This window comes from Lontra canadensis, unplaced genomic scaffold, assembly GCF_010015895.1.
Source record: "Lontra canadensis isolate GAN:19392208 unplaced genomic scaffold, GSC_riverotter_1.0 scaffold30, whole genome shotgun sequence".
In the NCBI taxonomy this organism is placed as follows: Eukaryota; Metazoa; Chordata; class Mammalia; order Carnivora; family Mustelidae; genus Lontra; species Lontra canadensis.
Genome location: NW_022631024.1, coordinates 11,677,907 through 11,695,611, shown reverse-complemented (window position 1 = coordinate 11,695,611; position 17,705 = coordinate 11,677,907). Strand labels below are relative to the sequence as shown.

The 17,705-nt window shown below is 41.2% G+C and overlaps 1 protein-coding gene across 7 annotated transcripts in view; it reads left to right on the top strand.

The window, feature by feature from the left end:
• MAPKAP1 (MAPK associated protein 1) overlaps positions 1–17,705 on the top strand; it is a 243,423-nt gene that overhangs the window by 171,442 nt on the left and 54,276 nt on the right. For 6 of the 7 annotated variants that reach the window (XM_032865872.1, XM_032865869.1, XM_032865871.1 and 3 more), the window contains one exon: positions 8,478–8,585. The exons of the other annotated variant lie outside the window; for it this stretch is intronic. In XM_032865872.1, coding sequence (XP_032721763.1) covers positions 8,478–8,585 — 108 coding nt within the window. The remainder of the gene's footprint in view (positions 1–8,477; positions 8,586–17,705) is intronic. 7 annotated transcript variants of the gene reach the window in all.

Sequence of the window (17,705 nt, the reverse complement as noted above, 5' to 3'; positions counted from 1 at the left end):
AATGTCTTCTCAATTTCAGCCAAGCCTGTGACTAGAGGAAAGAATACCGTCTCCCCACCAGGAAGGCAGGAGCCTTCCCTGCATGGTTTTGGGGTTGGCCATAGTTCTGGCCTTGTTTAAACACTTAGGCTCACTCCTCCTCATCCTCCGGGCGACCCCCGTTCTGGGCTTTGTTTGTTGCACAGACTGGCCCCTTGACCAGTCTGTTCTTCATTGCTATTGAAAGTTAATGGGGGCAAAATTGCATTCCCAAACATTTGAACCTGAAGTGGCCAGGGCCGAACTTAGTTGATCTCTGGTGATCGGTTCAATTTAGTTACGATTTTTTGCCATTAGGCTGGGGCTGAATGATGGTGATTTGGTTGAGGCCAAATGTCTGAAGAAAATTGGCTCTCTGATAAGAGTGCTGTTATCAGAGGGGGCTCCCTTCTCATTTACATTTAGATGAGTATTGATTATTTATTTACTCAGAGAAGTGAGATTCGTTTCCAATCTTATCTTTCTCGTCTCTGCTTGTCAGCAGAAAGAGAGATAGAGCTCCTGACATCAGGCCAAGATAACAGCACTTTGTAGTAAAGATAAAAGTTGGAATGGGCCTTTTTCTAGTCTTGACTGAAAGGATAAGTTTTAAAAATTAGAACTGATGGGTCATGCTTTCAAAACCTTTCCTGAAGGTTTTGCAGTTTAACTAGGCAGGAGAATTGGTTTATTGGAACAGCCTTGGTCTTTCTTCTTTTGTAATAGGAATTGTATTTAATTTGATTATATTCGGCTGTTTCACTGAGAGCAAATTGTGTATTGGCTCAGAAGAGGCTAAAGTGTGACCTTATTGTCATGTCAGCTTGTTCCTTTTTTATTATTTAAATTCCAAATTATCCAATCTGAGCCTCAGAGGGAGTATAAGCTACAGTGGCTATCACTTGAATATAATTCAGTGCTTACATTAAGATCAAGCAGAAAATGATTATAGTCTCCCCTAGAGGAAGTTATAAGCGATGGAACTGACACTAAACGCAGACATTTCAGAATAGCTGATGTTGGGTCTGAGCTCTGTATTGACAGCATCAGCTTGTCAGTGGCGGCTTTGGCTTCAGTGAGGAACTCAGGATTCTGCCAGCCCCTGCCATAGAGCAAGTGCGGCTTGGCACAGTTTGCCTCGAATGGGCCTCCCTGCCATCAGTCTCCTCCAACCCATTGTCCACAGTGTCCCTAGAAGAATCTTAACACAGTGTAAAGCTGATTATGTCACCTCCCTGCTCTGTTAGCATCTGTGACCAACAGACCTTGACTGATAGTCTGGGCCAAGTATCCCAACCCACTTACCCCCGTGCCCCAGCAGAACTGAGGCCTTTTCCACGCTGAATGTCTCCTGGTCCCTGTGGGCTCTTTAGTACCTCCTTGGTTTTGGACATGCTGTTCCCTCTGTAGAAACGCAGTTCTTCTCCTCCTTCACTGGCCCTGAGTCCTCCTTCAAGACTGTGCTCAGATGTTTCCACCTCATTTGCCTCTTCTGTGCTAACACAGCACCTCATCCAACCCTGCCTGAGGACAAGCGCTGACTTGGGCCCTTTGGATAATACCTGTTCCCGTGTGTCCTGCCACCTCTCCCAGCCTCCTTGAGGGCTGGAATTACTGATTATTCATCTCTGTGGCTGGGTCATTGTTGATAGGTTTGTTGTATGGGTGTGTGGATGGCATTGTAACATTGCCTGTCCTTTGATATCTACACTGCCACCATTGGCTCCGTGACCTTTACTCATCATTTTTAGATTATATTCATTGAGCCTGAGCTTAGGGAACCGTAGGAATCCTGGCTGCTGAACAAGTCTCTAGTCTTATAGATTGAAAGCAAGCTTGTTTAAATAGATATGCTCCCTAGGGACGCCTGGGCGGCTCAGTTGAGCCGCTACCTTCAGCTCAGGTCATGATCCCGGGGTCCTGGGATCAAGTCCCACATCTGGCTTCTTGCTTGGCAGGGAGCCTGCTTCTCTCTCCGCCTCTGCCTGCCACTGTGCCTTCTTGTGCGTGCTCTCTCTCTCTCTCTCTGACAAATAAATAAATAAAATCTTTAAATAGATACGCACCCTTTCCCACCCTGCAGCCCTACCTTGGACACACATGAGAAAGGATATGACATCTGTTTGATGCCAGCATTTCCTGCCACCCGTATCTTCCCTTAATGGGGCTGTTAACCTGTTGGGACTCTTGGCTTAGGGGTCCACCCACACCTCATGTCAGCCGGCCCTGCCCCAGCCGGTCCTAGCAGCAGTCGTGGGCGCCATCACTGAGCACTGTGCTGAAGGAATCAAGGATTGTCTCATTTCATCTTCACAGCGGCCTTCTGAGAGAGGTTCTATTATCCTCATTTTACAGATGAGAAGATACTCAGAAGCTAAGTAACTTTCCCAGAATCCATATCTGGCCCTCTTACTCCCTGAGAGGGTACATGGAGTTTTCTGCTCAGAATCTGGCCTTTCCTCTTACTGGCTCATACTTCCATCTTTTTCTGGCTATAAGAAGCCCTTTAAATTAGTAGATTTAAATAGGTTTTAATAGTAGTAGATTTTAATAGATTAAAGCAGCACTTTACGCTGGTGAATGGACAATGACGGACATGAAGGCACGTCCATGGAAGTATTCAACTTTTGACTTCATCATTTTTCTTCAGACAGGTGGTCCTCAAACTTGTTCCCGTGCTCAGCAATAATAGTGATAAGTTAATTCATTTATATCTCACTTCAATCCAGAGAGCACTTGGAATATATACATTCCTTATAATAGGATAAAAATACATAAGTTGAAAGATGACATGAAAGGAAAAGGAGGGGGCACCTGGGTGGCTCAGTGGATTAAGCCTCTGCCTTCGGCTCAGGTCATGATCTCAGGGTCCTGGGATTGAGCCCCACATCGGGCTCTCTGCTCGGCGGGAAGCCTGCTTCCCCCCTCCCCCCCCGCCCTGCCTGCCTCTCTGCCTACTTGTGATCTCTCTCTCTCTCTCTGTCAAATAAATAATAAAATATTTTAAAAAAAAAAGGGGGACAAGGAAAATAAAGATCCAGAGGATTAATTGTCACAGAAGTGCGGGCCCAGTCAGCACGGTTGGATCACAGTTTAGTGCTGAGCTTCCTCACACGCAAAGGAGAAAGGGAAGCTCTCTGTTAGTACAGGAGTTACGTGAAGCTGTCTAAAGATAAAAAGAGCAAACCAGTTGCTCCGAGAAAATGCAGCTTTTTCCTGAGAGTGAGGTCTGAAGGACGTTTCTCCCCTGTGTCTTTAGAAGGAAGATGCACAGTGATTGAGGCAGTGGTCTCTCTCTTTGGGCTTCTGCGTTTGCTTCCCACTGGAGTTCAACTCTCAGCTGGCTCTCAGCTGTTAAGGAATTGTGTGCTAAAGCCTTTTATGTTTCTGTCAAGGATTGAAGGGATAGAGGAAGCCAGACTGACCATGTATGTATCCACCATCCGAAGGATACTTCAGATTTTCTTTGAAACTTATGTGCTGAGACGTTTGCCTCAGGTTTACAAAATCCCATAAAAAACCTGCCTGGGTATTATAACTTGGATCCCTCCCTAAGTGTCCAGAGCAGTATTTTGTTCCTAGACCATCCGGTGACATGGTATTACTGCAATAAATACATCATTGGAATGCCCAAGCAGGTTTTCCTGTTGCCGCGCAGTAACTGCTTCCCAGAATCTTCCTTTTGTGTCCACATCCACTGTGAAGTAGAGGGCATGTGGCTTCATGCGCAGCTGTGACATTTTAAAACCTCTTTCTAAAGGTGGATGTTGCCTTGAGAACTATGTCCTGTTCAGTGTGAAGGAGACTTTTTTATTTTATATAATCATTTCCTTGGCAAAAATATATTAATAGAAACTGACCTCACAGCTTGCTTTCTAAAGTGGTTTTGGCTGCTCTTTTTTCTTTTCTCCCATGTTAGCTGCCTGAAAATTAAGCATTTGATAGAGACTGTAGGTTGATAGATCTAGTGGGTCTGGGCTGTCATAGTCTTGATTATCATCACCAGACGTTTATTAAGAACTTGTTATGAGAGGGACGCCTGGGTGGCTCAGTTGGTTGGACGACTGCCTTCAGCTCAGGTCCTGATCCCAGGATCCCGGGATCGAGTCCCACATCAGGCTCCCAGCTCCATGGGGAGTCTGCTTCTCCCTCTGACCTTCTCCTCGCTCATGCTCTCTCTCACAGTCTCGCTCTTAAATAAATAAATAAATAAATAAAATCTTTAAAAAAAAAAAAAAAAGAACTTGTTATGAGGGAGGCGGTATGGTCTGTAGGTATTACAGAGCACAGGCTGGGGCAGCCCGGCTGTGAATCCTCATTCCTCTACTTCCTATGGGACCTTCTTTATGCCCATTATTCAGCCTTTGTTAGTTCCAGTTTCTTCCTGCATGAAATGGAATTCATATTTTTTACATGCTAGGGTGACAAATCAGATCATCTGTATAAAAGGCCTAGCACAGTACCTGGCACACAGTAGCAGGCCCGGCTATGTTATGATCTCTTAGTATTGTTATGGTCCCAAGACGCGACTGTGGTGGATAGCTGACACTTACATAACACTATTAATGTATCAGATACTGTTCTAACTGCTTTACAGCTATTAACTCATCGAATCCTCAGATAGGCCTATGAGATATTATTATTCCCATTTTAGAGATGAAGAAACTGAGAGATATTGAGTTGCCCCACAGTCATACAGCTAAGTTGATCAGCCAGGAGTAGAGTGAGGCAATCTGGCCCCAAGTCCGTGCCCCTAACCACCAGGTTATATTGTTTCTCATACATACACTGCCTCTCATTACATGATGTGGCCTGAACTTATCCATCTGGCTTTTTCAGAGGAAAATTCGTGCAACAGTCCTTCTATGTGAGATGTTTTATCCCCTGGGCAAGAATTAGGAGTGAAATTGATATCGTAAGAGGCAGTTTTCCATTTGGATTTCGATCTCAAGTCTTATCTACGGCTTAACCACCCTGCCTTCTCCAAAGTCAAGACTCATCAGTCCTTTGCTAAGCTCAGAAATGGGTCTCCAAGTTGGTCTTCAGCTTTTATGGAAGAGCAGGGGGAGTACCCAGGGCAGAAAATGACACTCGAAATTTCAATTTAATGACAAAACTGGGCACACATAGGAATATTCTTAAGGAAAGATGGAGGGAGAGAGTCTTTCTGGATGGAGAGGGAAAATAAGGTGACCCTGTCTTCATAAGGACCCAAGTTACAGCCTTTGGACAGGATAAATCAGTATGTATGGATTTCATTAAAATAAATTATTTCAGATCATTTTCATTTTGAATTTACAGAAACCACAAGTTAAGTGATTCAGAACCCAAATGAAACTACAAATCTATAAAAATCTATACTTACAGTATAAACAATGGCCTCTTTATAATTGGCCAGTAATTTATATTTGCTAGAGGAAAAAAGATTTAAAACACAGAGGCTTTAGAGCCCAAGACCCTTGGGTTTTATTCCCCCTGCCCTATTTCCTACCTTTGTGATCTTTGCCAAATTACTTCAACCTGCCAACCTTTAGGGTCCCAATCTGTGAAATGGGAATAATAATATCTGCCTCTTAGAACTGTTGGGAGCATACACCAAGGTAACATGCAGAATGCTTGGCATATAATGAATGGCCATTCAGTAAGTGAGAGTCATCATCATATTAGGCTTCAAGGAGAAAATGCTAAAGCTACTTTCATGAAACAAACTATTTCAATAGAAATATCTGCAAGACCCAAGAAATAAGAGAATAAAGTTGAATGATGGCAGTTATGGCTTTGAGAGTGGTACAGGGGGCTCATCATGTTTAAGGACTAGAAACCCTTCCTACCCTGCCTTCCCTGGTTTCCCTCCTCATGTCTCCCAGGCAGCTGCAGAGCCTGGAAGGAAAGAGTGCAAAGGAGACCAGCCTGATACACATCACCATGCAGCCAGGCCCTGGCTGCCAGCGATCAAGAAAGTGGTGGCTTATTTATAGTCCTGCTCTCAGGTAGGCAGACAGCTTAAGAAGCCCAGCCCCCTGTACACTGTGCTCAGAGTTAGACTAAGTAAGCCTAGATTGCAGGGTTACTTGATGAACATAGCGATCTACGTAAACTGATAAATGTCTGGTTTTGATTAAATTATCACATGAAAGACCCATTAGAGAAGCCACAGTGTGTGATAATTATGGTATCCTCAGAAAAATGGCATAGTAAGAAATCAGAGGACTTGCAAGTATATATAATGTATTTTAAATTATAAAACTAGCCTTTATTTATTATAGGAAATGTGAAAAGTACAGAAAAACACTAAGGAAAAATAAAAACATTCATTATCCCACCATCCAGTGTAAGCGCTATTCACATGCTAGAAATAACCATGCAGTCTTTTTTCCCCTGTGACTTTACACATGTTTTTTTCACAATTGTAGCCTTCCTGCACATACTGTGTTGTAATTTGCTGTTTTCATAAAGTAGCATATTATAAACATATTTTATAAAATTAAGCTTTTTTGCAGCATCACTTTTAATATCTTTATGGATTTTCATAATATTTTGTTTAACCAGTCTCCTATTGTTACATTTAGGGTGTTCCCAAATTTTGGCTGTCATAAAAAAGTGAATTATTACTGCTAAACTTTGTACTGTAAATTCACAGAGGTGGCTGTCACTGCCTGGCACACTGTGTTGCTGGGAGGTACTGGGGATGGAGCAGTCCAAAATTGTTTAGCAGACCTGTTTCTCACAAAGAGGTGCTTTAGGGTCAGCAGTGACTCCCTTCCCCTAATGGGCTTGAAGAGGCCCACAGCTATAAAAGGTGAGTGCTGGGAGAGGAAAGGAAAGAAAAGAGAGAGTGCATAGAACTCTTCTCACCAGTTAAGTTTTCTGGAAGTTCAGCTCGGCATGATTTTTCTGTGATGACTTTCCCTCAGTGAGTATGGGGATATCAGGAATCAGCAATAAACATGCCTGGTAATTGACAAAAGTCGATGATAGGTGACAGATATCTGAGACTGGGAATTATCAGTGTTTACATACCTTTATTTGCTAAATATTTTTGAAATGAAAATTTAATTGTATAATGTTGAAATACAGTACTCTCTTGACCTGTATATAGTGTATTAGAGTTTATAAGAATTATGTCGATTCCTGAGTGTGTATTTTTGTAAACAGATAATGTTTTGAGCACTGTTGACTTAGTGAAAGTTTAAGAGCTATAAATAGTGTACAAAAGACTCGTGTGTGTGAGAACTCTGAGACTTGCTAATGACATACCAATTAGAGAAAAGATAGACTGTCCCATGAAACTGACATGACATGACAGTGCTCTCGATGGACGTAGAACATAGGGGAGGAGAATGACATGGAGGAGGTGAGGGAAATATCTCCAACTAGTGAAGGACTAGTACTGCATGTGAATAACAAGTTGACAACAGCTGAAGAACATATCTAAAAATATGTGTTCCGCCTGGGAGCCCTGGAAGGCCTCTGATTCTTTCCTCAGATCTCTTACACCTCCCCTCTGTCTGACCAAACACGCCTTTCATAGTCAAAATAATAAGACAGTTTCTTACAACTCTAATCTTTTCAATAACCATTAACAACAAGAGCAATCTTTTGAATCTGATCATTGGACCCGTTAGGTGTTATCTGAGAAGAACAAGATTGTCATTTGGCTTGACAAAGAAATACATGAATAAATGTATAAAATGCCCCAGTGTTTTATTAAGATCTGCCAGAACCCCCTGTGTGACACAGGCTAGCTAGTATTCCTGGTTTTCAGTATTATTGAACCGGTGTCTTTGTGTTTTCATGAATGTTTCAACAAAAACATGAATCAGCAGCTACTGTCTATTACCATCACCCAGAAATCAGAGATTTTTGTTTGTTTGTTTGTTTGTTTGTTTTTACCTCACCTGCTTTTTAAATTTTTTAAAAAGATTTTGGGCTGTAATCGTATTAGAGGTCTGAACATACTTCCTGCTTATAATTGATTATTCATTATTATATAATGATTATTCATAAGTACTTCTGTGGGAGTGCCTCCTAGGAGGCAGGTGCATACTAAGTATTTTTTCTGTATCATCTGTAATCTTCAGAGTAATCCTTAAGGTATAAGTATCCCCCCCATTACTATTAGGAAACAGAGGCTCAGAGATGGTTGGTTACTTGCTGATATCTGAGAACCCATGTAGCCATGTTGCAATTCCAAGTCAAGCCAGCTCAAAAGCCATCTGCCTCTCACCTTGTTTGGGGGAGCTGAGCAAAAAGAGAGCTGATAATAGAACAGACAAGTGTGTAAAACCTTGGGGAAAAAAAACCCCAAACTCTTCCATCTTGGATAGCTAGACCCTCTCAGACAGACTTCAGCGTTTTTCTAGTGCTTTTTCAGCTTTTCGCCAGTATGTGGTGTTTTTTCAATGTCAAATTCATTGTTTCAGACTTCCTCCCCTCCTCCTGCCCCTTTGATCTTCCAGGCCCTCAGTACCGCCTGGAGAAGCAGAGCGAGCCCAATGTCGCCGTGGACCTGGAGAGCACTTTGGAGAGCCAGAGCGCATGGGAGTTCTGCTTGGTCCGAGAGAACAGTACGTTGGCCTCCTCGCTCCATGCCTGCTTTGTCCGTTGCAAACATGCTTAGGAGTCCTGTGTTTGGGAATGCTCACTGGTCTGGCTTCCCCAGGCAGATTTGAAATGACTTTGTTTTCCAAGACAGATCTCAGCCTTTGTGCCAAAAGTGTGTTCCAAGTGAAATGATTGATTGTATACATTTTGGTAAAAAGTCTGCATCCTGTTTAGTACTGTGTGATTGATATTTTTCTGTTAAGCTGTATCTTCTTAAGTTAGGAGCAGCCCCAGAAACAGCTTAGAAATAAATATGAGGCCTTTTCTGAGGCCAAGACTATTTTGTATATAAAACAACTGGCCCTGTCAGTATCACTGTTCAGACTTCTAGTTTTAGAAAATTCCGTTTGCATATGCCTTAGCAGTAGGCCGTGTAGTGGTTCCTAGAGCTATGCTGTAAGTCTTTTTAAAACTTCAGTTCATTTCTTCTTTACTTTTCTAGTTGTGAATCTTTGCTACTCCCTCCTCTATACTCCCACTGACTCAAGGAACAAGGATGTGAAAACTGAGATTAGGGCAGCCAACTCTCCACTGTCATTCCCGCTTTGGGACATTTACACAGGCTATTTCTTCTGCAAGGAGCACACTTCCCCCACTCCTGTTACCCGTTTCTCATCCTTTGTCTCAATTCAAATGTCACATCTTCAAATAGACCACCTGTGATTCCCTCCACCCCCCTCTCACCTAAACCTGATCCATTCCTCACTTGGGTGTCCTATTCTGTTCAGTCATAGAGTAGACTACTTTTTCTTCATTATATGTATTTCGGCTTATGATTATATATTTTTCTCAATGATCATTTGATGTCTGTCACCCAACTAGCTTGTCAGGTCTATGAGGGTGTCCTTGACCCATGCAGGTTGTCCCTCATTATTTCAGCAAATATTCACTCATCATCCACTATAGGTCAGTATTGTAGGAGCTTAGTCAATATAGATTGAATGAGTGAATGAATGGCAGTTTTTAGTCATGCCACTGACCCTCTAAGCAAGACCAGCTTGCTATTCACTGACGCGAGGCCTTGACAGCCTCTGCTGGAGAGGCATGCAGAAGTTTCACCAGGATGGTGAAACATGATCCTTGCATTTATTTTTTTCAAAGGTTTTATTTATTTATTTGAGAGAGAGAGCGTGAGAGGGGGTGGGTCAGAGGAAGAAGTTGACTCCCTGCTGAGCAGGGAGCCCAGTGCAGGACTCAGTCCTGGGACTCCCCAATCATGACCTGAGCCGAAGACAGTCACTTAACCAACTGAGCCACCCAGGTGTCCCTGATCTTTGCATTTAGCAGCAAATTCTTGAAGGCAGAAGGTTGGTGTCCCCACAGTCTACAGCCAGTTATGAATATCTTATATAAACATGCAGAGAAATAAAAATCAATTGGATTCCCAAACGGTATAAAAAATTCCAATAAGTAGTAAACAAAAAATGTTTATCCCTATCAACAGTGTAAGATAAAAACATTTTAGAGCAACAGTGGAATACTTTTCACCTGTCAAATAACCTGGGCAGTTCAAAAAGAGTCCTTACTGCTGGGAAGAAATAGGCATATTCAAATACCAGTGACTAGTGCAAGTTAATGTAACTGCAAAAGTATCTAGAGACCTAAAAATGTTTTCCCCAGTATTTCTGCTTATAGAAATCTGTCTTAAGGAGAAAAAAATCTGAAATGCAATAAATATATGTGTATATTGATAGTTGTTAGATATTTATATTATCTAACACTAGAAGAGTAGTTAGATAACTTACGGTATATCCCTATATTGGAAAATTGTGCAGAGCATATCACATCACTATTTGGTAAAGGCAGACCAAGTAATTTGAATAAATTCTCCCGCTGAAGGTAACTTAAAAAGCTGATTAAAAAATAAAAATCATCACCCTAAAGTCATCAGAAAGCACAAGATAAAAAATATGGTCTATATGTGGGAGAAGATTGAACCGAAAGAACTGAGATAATACCTAGGAACAATTTTACCCTGACATCATCCAGATTTGAGGGCTGCTGTATTCAAAGGAAATTTTATAGCATTCAAATTCATATATTACAAAAGAAGAAAGGCCAAAAAGTGATAAGCTTATAAGCATTTAGTTCGAGAAATTAGAAAAGAAACCAAATAAAGAAATGTAAAGGGAATAAAAGGAAGGAAGCAATAAAGAGCATAAATTAAGGAAATAGAAGATTTAGGGACATTAAAACCAAAAATTAGTTATTGGAAAACATTAATGAATTACTAAACCTCTGATGAAATAGATCAAAGACAAGGAAGAAATAACAGAAACAAATGGTAATAAAATAAAAAGGAGGTATACTTTTATTGTCAAGGATCTGCAGTTAATAAACAGGTAATAGGAATTATTTTTGAAAGCCTCCATGCCAAAAATTGTGAAAATGTAGATGAAAAGGACAAAGTCCTTAAAAAGAAAAAAAACTCAACTTACCAAAATTGACACAAGAAGAAATAGAAAACTTGAGTATACTCACAACTATTTTGAAAATTGAATTCACAATTAAAAACCTTCCCATAAAGGAAAATCTGGCCCAGATGATTTCACTGGCTCGTTGTATCAAACACTTAAGGAAGAAGTAACTCCAGTCTTACATCAGCTATTCCAAAGACTAGAAAAAGAAGTGACACTCTCCATTTCATTTTAAGAGACTATCTCAGTCTTGTTACCAGACCCTAATTAATACTATGCAACAAAGAAAATTTAAATAGATACAAATATCCTAAATAAAATATTAGACTGAATCCAGTAATATATTAAGGGAATAATACAGCATTCCCAAGTTGGGGTTTTTTGGGGTTTTTTTTAAAGATTTTATTTATTTATTTGACAGAGAGTGAGTGAACACAAGTAGGCAGAGAGGCAGGTAGAGAGAGAGGCGGAAGCAGGCTCCCTGTTGAGCAGAGAGCCTGATGTGGGGCTCGATCCCAGGACCCTGAGATCATGACCTGAGCCGAAGGCAGAGGCTTTAACCCACTGAGCCACCCAGGCGCCCCCCACAAGTTGGGTTTATTAAAAGAGCACAAGGTTAGTGTGACTTTAGAAAAACCCAGTCAAGGGTTGCCTGGGTGACTTAGTCGGGTAAGCATCCAACTCTTGATCTCAAGTCAGGTCTTGATCTCATGGTTGGAAGTTCGAGCCACTCACTGGGCATGGAGCCTACTTTAAAAAAAAAAAATAAAATAAGTCAAGATAATTTGCCACAATAACAGATTAAAAGGATAATCATCTCAGGAGATGTAGAATGTTATCCAGCCATTATAAGTTGTGTTTACCGAGAGTTTTCACAACGGGAGAAGTAAGTTTTGGTATAATATTAAGGAGGAAAAATACCAAGGAAGCAAAATAACACATACAGACTAATATCAACTATGTAAAAACAAAACAAACAAAAAGAATAAAAGGAAATGCCAAAATATTGATAGTGGTTGTTTCTGGTTGGCAGTATTCTGGGTAATTAATTTTCCTTCCCCTTTATACTTTACTTACACTTTCTGGAGTTTCTACAATGAGCATGCATGACTTTCTAAGAAGAAAAAGTAAATAGTAAAGTTAAACTGTAAAGTTAAGTTTACTTAACTTTCGATAAAAATTACATAATAAGAGTAGCTCTTGGGGCACCTGGGTAGCTCAGTTAGTCAGTTAAGCATCTGCCTTCGGCTCAGGTCATGATCTCAGGGACCTGGGATCAAGCCCTGCATCAGGCTCTCTGTTCAGTGGGGAGACTGTTTCTCCCTCTCCCTCTGCCTGCCTGCCTCTCTCTCTGTCAAATAAATAAATAAAATCTTTAAAAATAAAATGGAAGAGAAGCTCTTAATTTAACAATCCTTATGATACTTGAAATCTCAAGCCATGTATAGTACTATACCACGGCACACCCAAGGGAGAATTATAACAACACACCCTTTGCAACTTGTTTATCTAATATTTTTTAACCTGATTTAAATGGGTAATCCCTCCCTCCCTGTCATGTTCTTTCATTCTTTAAAGACTCTCCTCTAAAGCAAACTGGGGTCTCTAATTCACAGACAGGAACTCTGTAGTGGATTCTATTTCAGAATGTTGATTCTTTGTCAAATGATTAAGATGAAGCGCTATTTGTTACTAAGTTTTTTGGACACATGATACTTATTCATGTTTAAAAAAAAAATTGCTCAGATAACAAAGTGTCTGTAGTGAAAACTTCATCTCTCTTCTCTCCCTTAATTCTCCTTCCAGAGACAACAATTGTTCCCAGTTTCTTCCATATCTTTCCAGGGATCATCTGTGTATATGCAAGCATACTCTGTGTAAGGATGTGACTGTATCCCCCACAGGCATGTATATGCTCACGCATACACAGTGTTCACACACATTTATACTTCCCCCTACTTAGAAGCAAATGGTAGCAAACTTACCATTAGAGTGCTCATTTTTCTTTTATCTTTTCTTTTTTTTTTCTTTTTTTTTTTTTTCTTTTTTTTTTTTGCCAAAGAGAGAAAGCATAAGCGGGGGGAAAGGGCAGAGGGAGAAGCAGGCTCCCTGCTGAACAGGGAGCCTGATGCAGGACTTGATCCCAGGACCCTGGAATTGTAATCTGAGCCGAAGGCAGATGCTTAACTGACTGACAGAGTCACCCAGGCGCCCTTTCTTTTATCATTTTAACAATACATTGTAGAGATTATTCCACATCAGCCCATATGCCACTCCACATATAAATTCACCTCTTTCTTTTTTAACCATGACAAGGTATTTCATAATATACTATGATTTCACATTAGTTTTTTTTTTATTTTCATTTTTGTTTGTTTTGTTGTTTGTTTTTTTTTAAGATTTTATTTATTTATTTGACAGAGATCACAAGTAGGTAGAAAGGCAGTTAGAGAGAGAGAGAGAGAGGAGGAAGCAGGCTCCCCGCCGAGCAGAGAGCCCGATGCAGGACTCGATCCCAGGACTCTGGGATCATGACCCGAGCCGAACGCAGAGGTTTTAACCCACTGAGCCACCCAGGCACCCCTGTTGTTTGTTTCTAAAGATGAGGTCTATCTCTCGTCCTAGGAAAAAGTCACTGTGGATTGGTAGATAAAGCTTTGAAATCTTGGCTCTTGTTCTCACTTCTCTTCTAAGCATGAGCATAGTCTTAATAACTTGTGTGGCATCTATGAGCCTCAGCATCCCCCTCTTAAAAGACATGCAAGAAATTCCAGTTGTCTCACTCTGAGTCAAAATCGCTATGATCGTAGCCTTATCAGCATTTACAAAGGGCACAAGGCAGTCGGTAGTTTAGGATCAGTGGAATATTATTACTAATATTTGTAAAATAGAAGTAAATTATAAAAGCAGTTTATTCCTTTTCTAGAGGAGGTTTTTTAATCTTTTTTTTAATTTTAAGTAGAAATCCCAGTGAAACAAATACTGTTCTCCCATAGCTATATATTAAGAAGTTGGATTGAAGACAAAAATATTTCAGAAATAGAATTTTTTTTTTGCTTCTGTTGGTATGTTTGATCAGGCCAAGCTTGCTGTCCATAAAGCCATTTTGGAGGTGAACTAAATTAGGAGCATCTATTATGCAGTGTGTAAGAGAATATGCTATTGAGCCAGATTGCCTCGGTTCCCATTCTGGGCCTGTCACTTACTGGCTGTGTGACCTTGGACAATTTACTTAACCTCTCTTGGGTAGTTTATCTGCCTTCACAAGACTGACAGGATTCAGTGAGTTTTAATAATCATAAAGCTCTTAGAATGGTGTGTGGCACATAATAAGCACTCAATAAACGTTAACTATAATTAATAAATAATGAACAGTATTCTGTGGCTGACAGAGCAGATGAGCCACAGATGTGGAGGTCTGGAATTATAGACCTATAGGGGCCCTCAAGGAGGTGTGTGATGGGGGGGAACTAATACAGAATGGAGGGAGGAACGGGAGGCAGATCTGTAAGTCTGTGTCACAAGACCAGAGAACTTAGAAGCAGGGTACTTTCCAGCAGATGTGCTTTGGTGCCCCAGAAGAGATGTGTACCTTATAAGTAAAACCATTTGATTGAGCACACTGCCACAAGGATGGATATAAGCCTTTCTGTTTTTCTTCCAAGGAGGGATAGTCATAATTTTTTAGATCAACCACATCAAAAGATGTTTCCTAAATTACTTATTCAGGCCTTCTTTTGTAAGGCATCATGCTAGACATTTTGCAAATGCTCTCTTGTAATTTTTTCAACTACCCTAATAAGATACTATTCTAATTGTGGAGAGCAGTTGTGACTTGTGCAAAGTTAGCTAGCCAGTGATAGAACCAGAATTCTAAGTCAGCTGTCTGATTCCAAAGCCCACCGTGAGACTGTTGATGAAATAACCTAAATTTTCAATCCTAAGAATTGTGATGACAATTGTCTTATACACTATGAGAGAGAAGCTTGCTAATGAAGCTGACATGACAAGAGTTTCCGCCTAGGGACTGAGAGCTAACATTTGTGCTTGGATCTTGGCCTAAATAAGAAAATGACAAGCCAAAGTCCTTGAGCTTTCCAGTTTGGATTCTTGTCTGATAATCTACCTCATCCTTCAGCCAACTGTCTGCCAGAAGCTGGAATCAGACCAGAAGAAGGCATGAGTACATTATGGAGAGGACATAATGGTAGAAGACTTCCATTCTTGTCTAAGCATCTGTATATATTCTGGCATCAAACGGAGCCTCACTTTCCTCTGTGCCAAATGTTACCAGTGACCTTTTCTCTTACCCCTGATCACACATAGGTAGACTGTCCAGGTCCTTAGAAGAAAAACGCAGTGTGAACCAACTTATTCTTTGCACAACTTTAAGAGAGAAACTCAGGAATTTTCCATCATCAGGAAAACAGGCCTGAAATTAAACTGGCTTTATGGAGTACCAACAAAATGTCAGACCATGTGTCTTTACTGTTTGATCACTCGAGAGTCTGCCCTTGTTGTAGTTCAGCATAGTGCTTTAAAAACACTATGCCTCTGCAGCCTTTGACATCAGACAAACCATGTCGCTTCTCTGAACCTCAGTTTCCTCTGTAAATGGAGGTGGTTGACTCTATTTCACAAGGGTTTTTTGAGGATTAAATGAGATACAAGAACTATCATTGTAATGACCTTTTAGGCCGTTGTGCTCATCATCTTTATTTTATAGAAGAAACTAGGCTTTGAGGGGTGATTTGCAAGTGATTGCATGACTAATAATCAGGGATGGGGGCTGGAAAACTGGGTCTTCTGTGCAGTAAGTCTAGTGCAACAGTTGAATCTGATTATTTTATTTCCTAGTAGAAATTGCCATACAAAGAGTCTTCGGTTCTCTAGACATCAGGTCAACCTCCTTTAATCTCCTTTCCTTTACAAGGAGATCTTCCTTATTTCAGTGCCTTACTGAACTCAAGATGGACAGTCACCTAGATAAGTGGCCTGTGGCAGGGGAGAGTATCTCTGGGTCTCAGTCTGTGGGAGGCCTCTTCCAGCTCTTTTGGTTTCCCCTTAAAGACCGGAAGAGGAGGTAGCTTCCTGTACCCAGGAAGAGTTTCTCCTTACCTCAGTCTGAACAGTGATTCCACTGGACGGATTGACCACCCCCACACTGGGTTGTGACCACCACCACCCCTCCCCAGGGCAGGGACCATCCTGGTGCCTGTGGCCAGGTATGGTTCATTACCCTGGATGGAGTGAGCCTCCTAAGTCCCTGGCATCAGCAGGCTTCTCTCACTAGGGCTCCAGGGGACAAGTACATGAAAGCTTTTAAAGACAATTTGGGAGTTGGGTGAGCGTCTATACCCATATGTTTCTTCTTGGAGGTACTTGGGCTACGCCCCCAACCCATTACCTCCCCCCTCCCCCAATAATACTAAATAAAGAGGAAGGCGGAAAGCAACCATAGGCAGTGAATGACTGTTTGCTAATCCTGATGTGTTTCTAGTTCCTCTTCCCAGTGCTTATTCATAGTGGGCTGATCCCTCCTCCTGTGTGTGCTCTGTGCCAGCCCTGGAGACTCCCTGGTGGTTCCATTTGGCTTCTGGAGGCTTTCTTCAGCTACAGATTACTAATCTCTCCAATCTCTATCATGTGACTTAAATACCAAGGCTTTAAGCCTCTTCTATTATATAGCACAACAGCAGTCTTCAAGTGCAGAAGAAAATGTGATTGTGCAAATAAACTCTATTTACAAATAGAAATGACCTGTGGTGTTCATGGTTTGGATTTTAGGTTGAATTACTGCCGAAAGCCAGTTACGTTTCTGACTTTGGTTGGGGGAAAGTGTTCACTATAGGGAATTTTTGAACGGGTGAAGGTTTTTCCATGTAGATACGGGTGACAGCTCCCTGCTTTGCAGCATGCTAACAGAATTTAAATGAAACAGAAACATTGCCCCCAATGTAGGAATACCTGTGTGTTTGCACCTCTTGCTTTCTGGTTAATGTGAACTGGTTGGTAATGTGTTGTAGTGCACAAGGTGTGGTATTTGTAGGCACTGTGTGACCTTGGACAAGTCCTTCTCTGTGAACTTCATTTTCCCAGCTGTAAAATGTGATGGTAATCCCTATCCTGTAGGGCTCTTAGGAGGATTAGAAGAGAATGGGTGTACTAAGAGCACAGTGATGTGTATACATAGGCAAGTGTTGGCCAGGCCCAGTATTTGTCCATGTGCCTGAGACACCACAGCTATTCTATGCATGTTTATGTGATGGACTTTTCCCTCCCTGTTCTTCCTGTTTTCCCACTAGCTCTTAGACTTCCCACAGGCCCCTTTTGTCAATGGCCAGCACCAAGGGGTAGGTGGTACCTTGGGCCCAAACCAGTGCTGACCTGTACCAGAGACAAACTCGTGCCCTGTCCACACCTACTTCTTCAGTAATGAATGTCTGAATTGCAGTCTCTGTGGGCTGAAAAATTCAACATGAATTGCATTTTTCGCTCTCCCCCTTTCTTGAAAGTTCCCCCCTTTTCATTTTATCATTCAGTAGTAATTAGTATTCAAGGGAAATTGGTCTTAATATATTGAAATTGGTTAAGTGCATTTAGACCTGTACCACAGCCAATGTCTTATTGGAAAATGTAATTGGGGACTCTGTGTATGTAATTAAT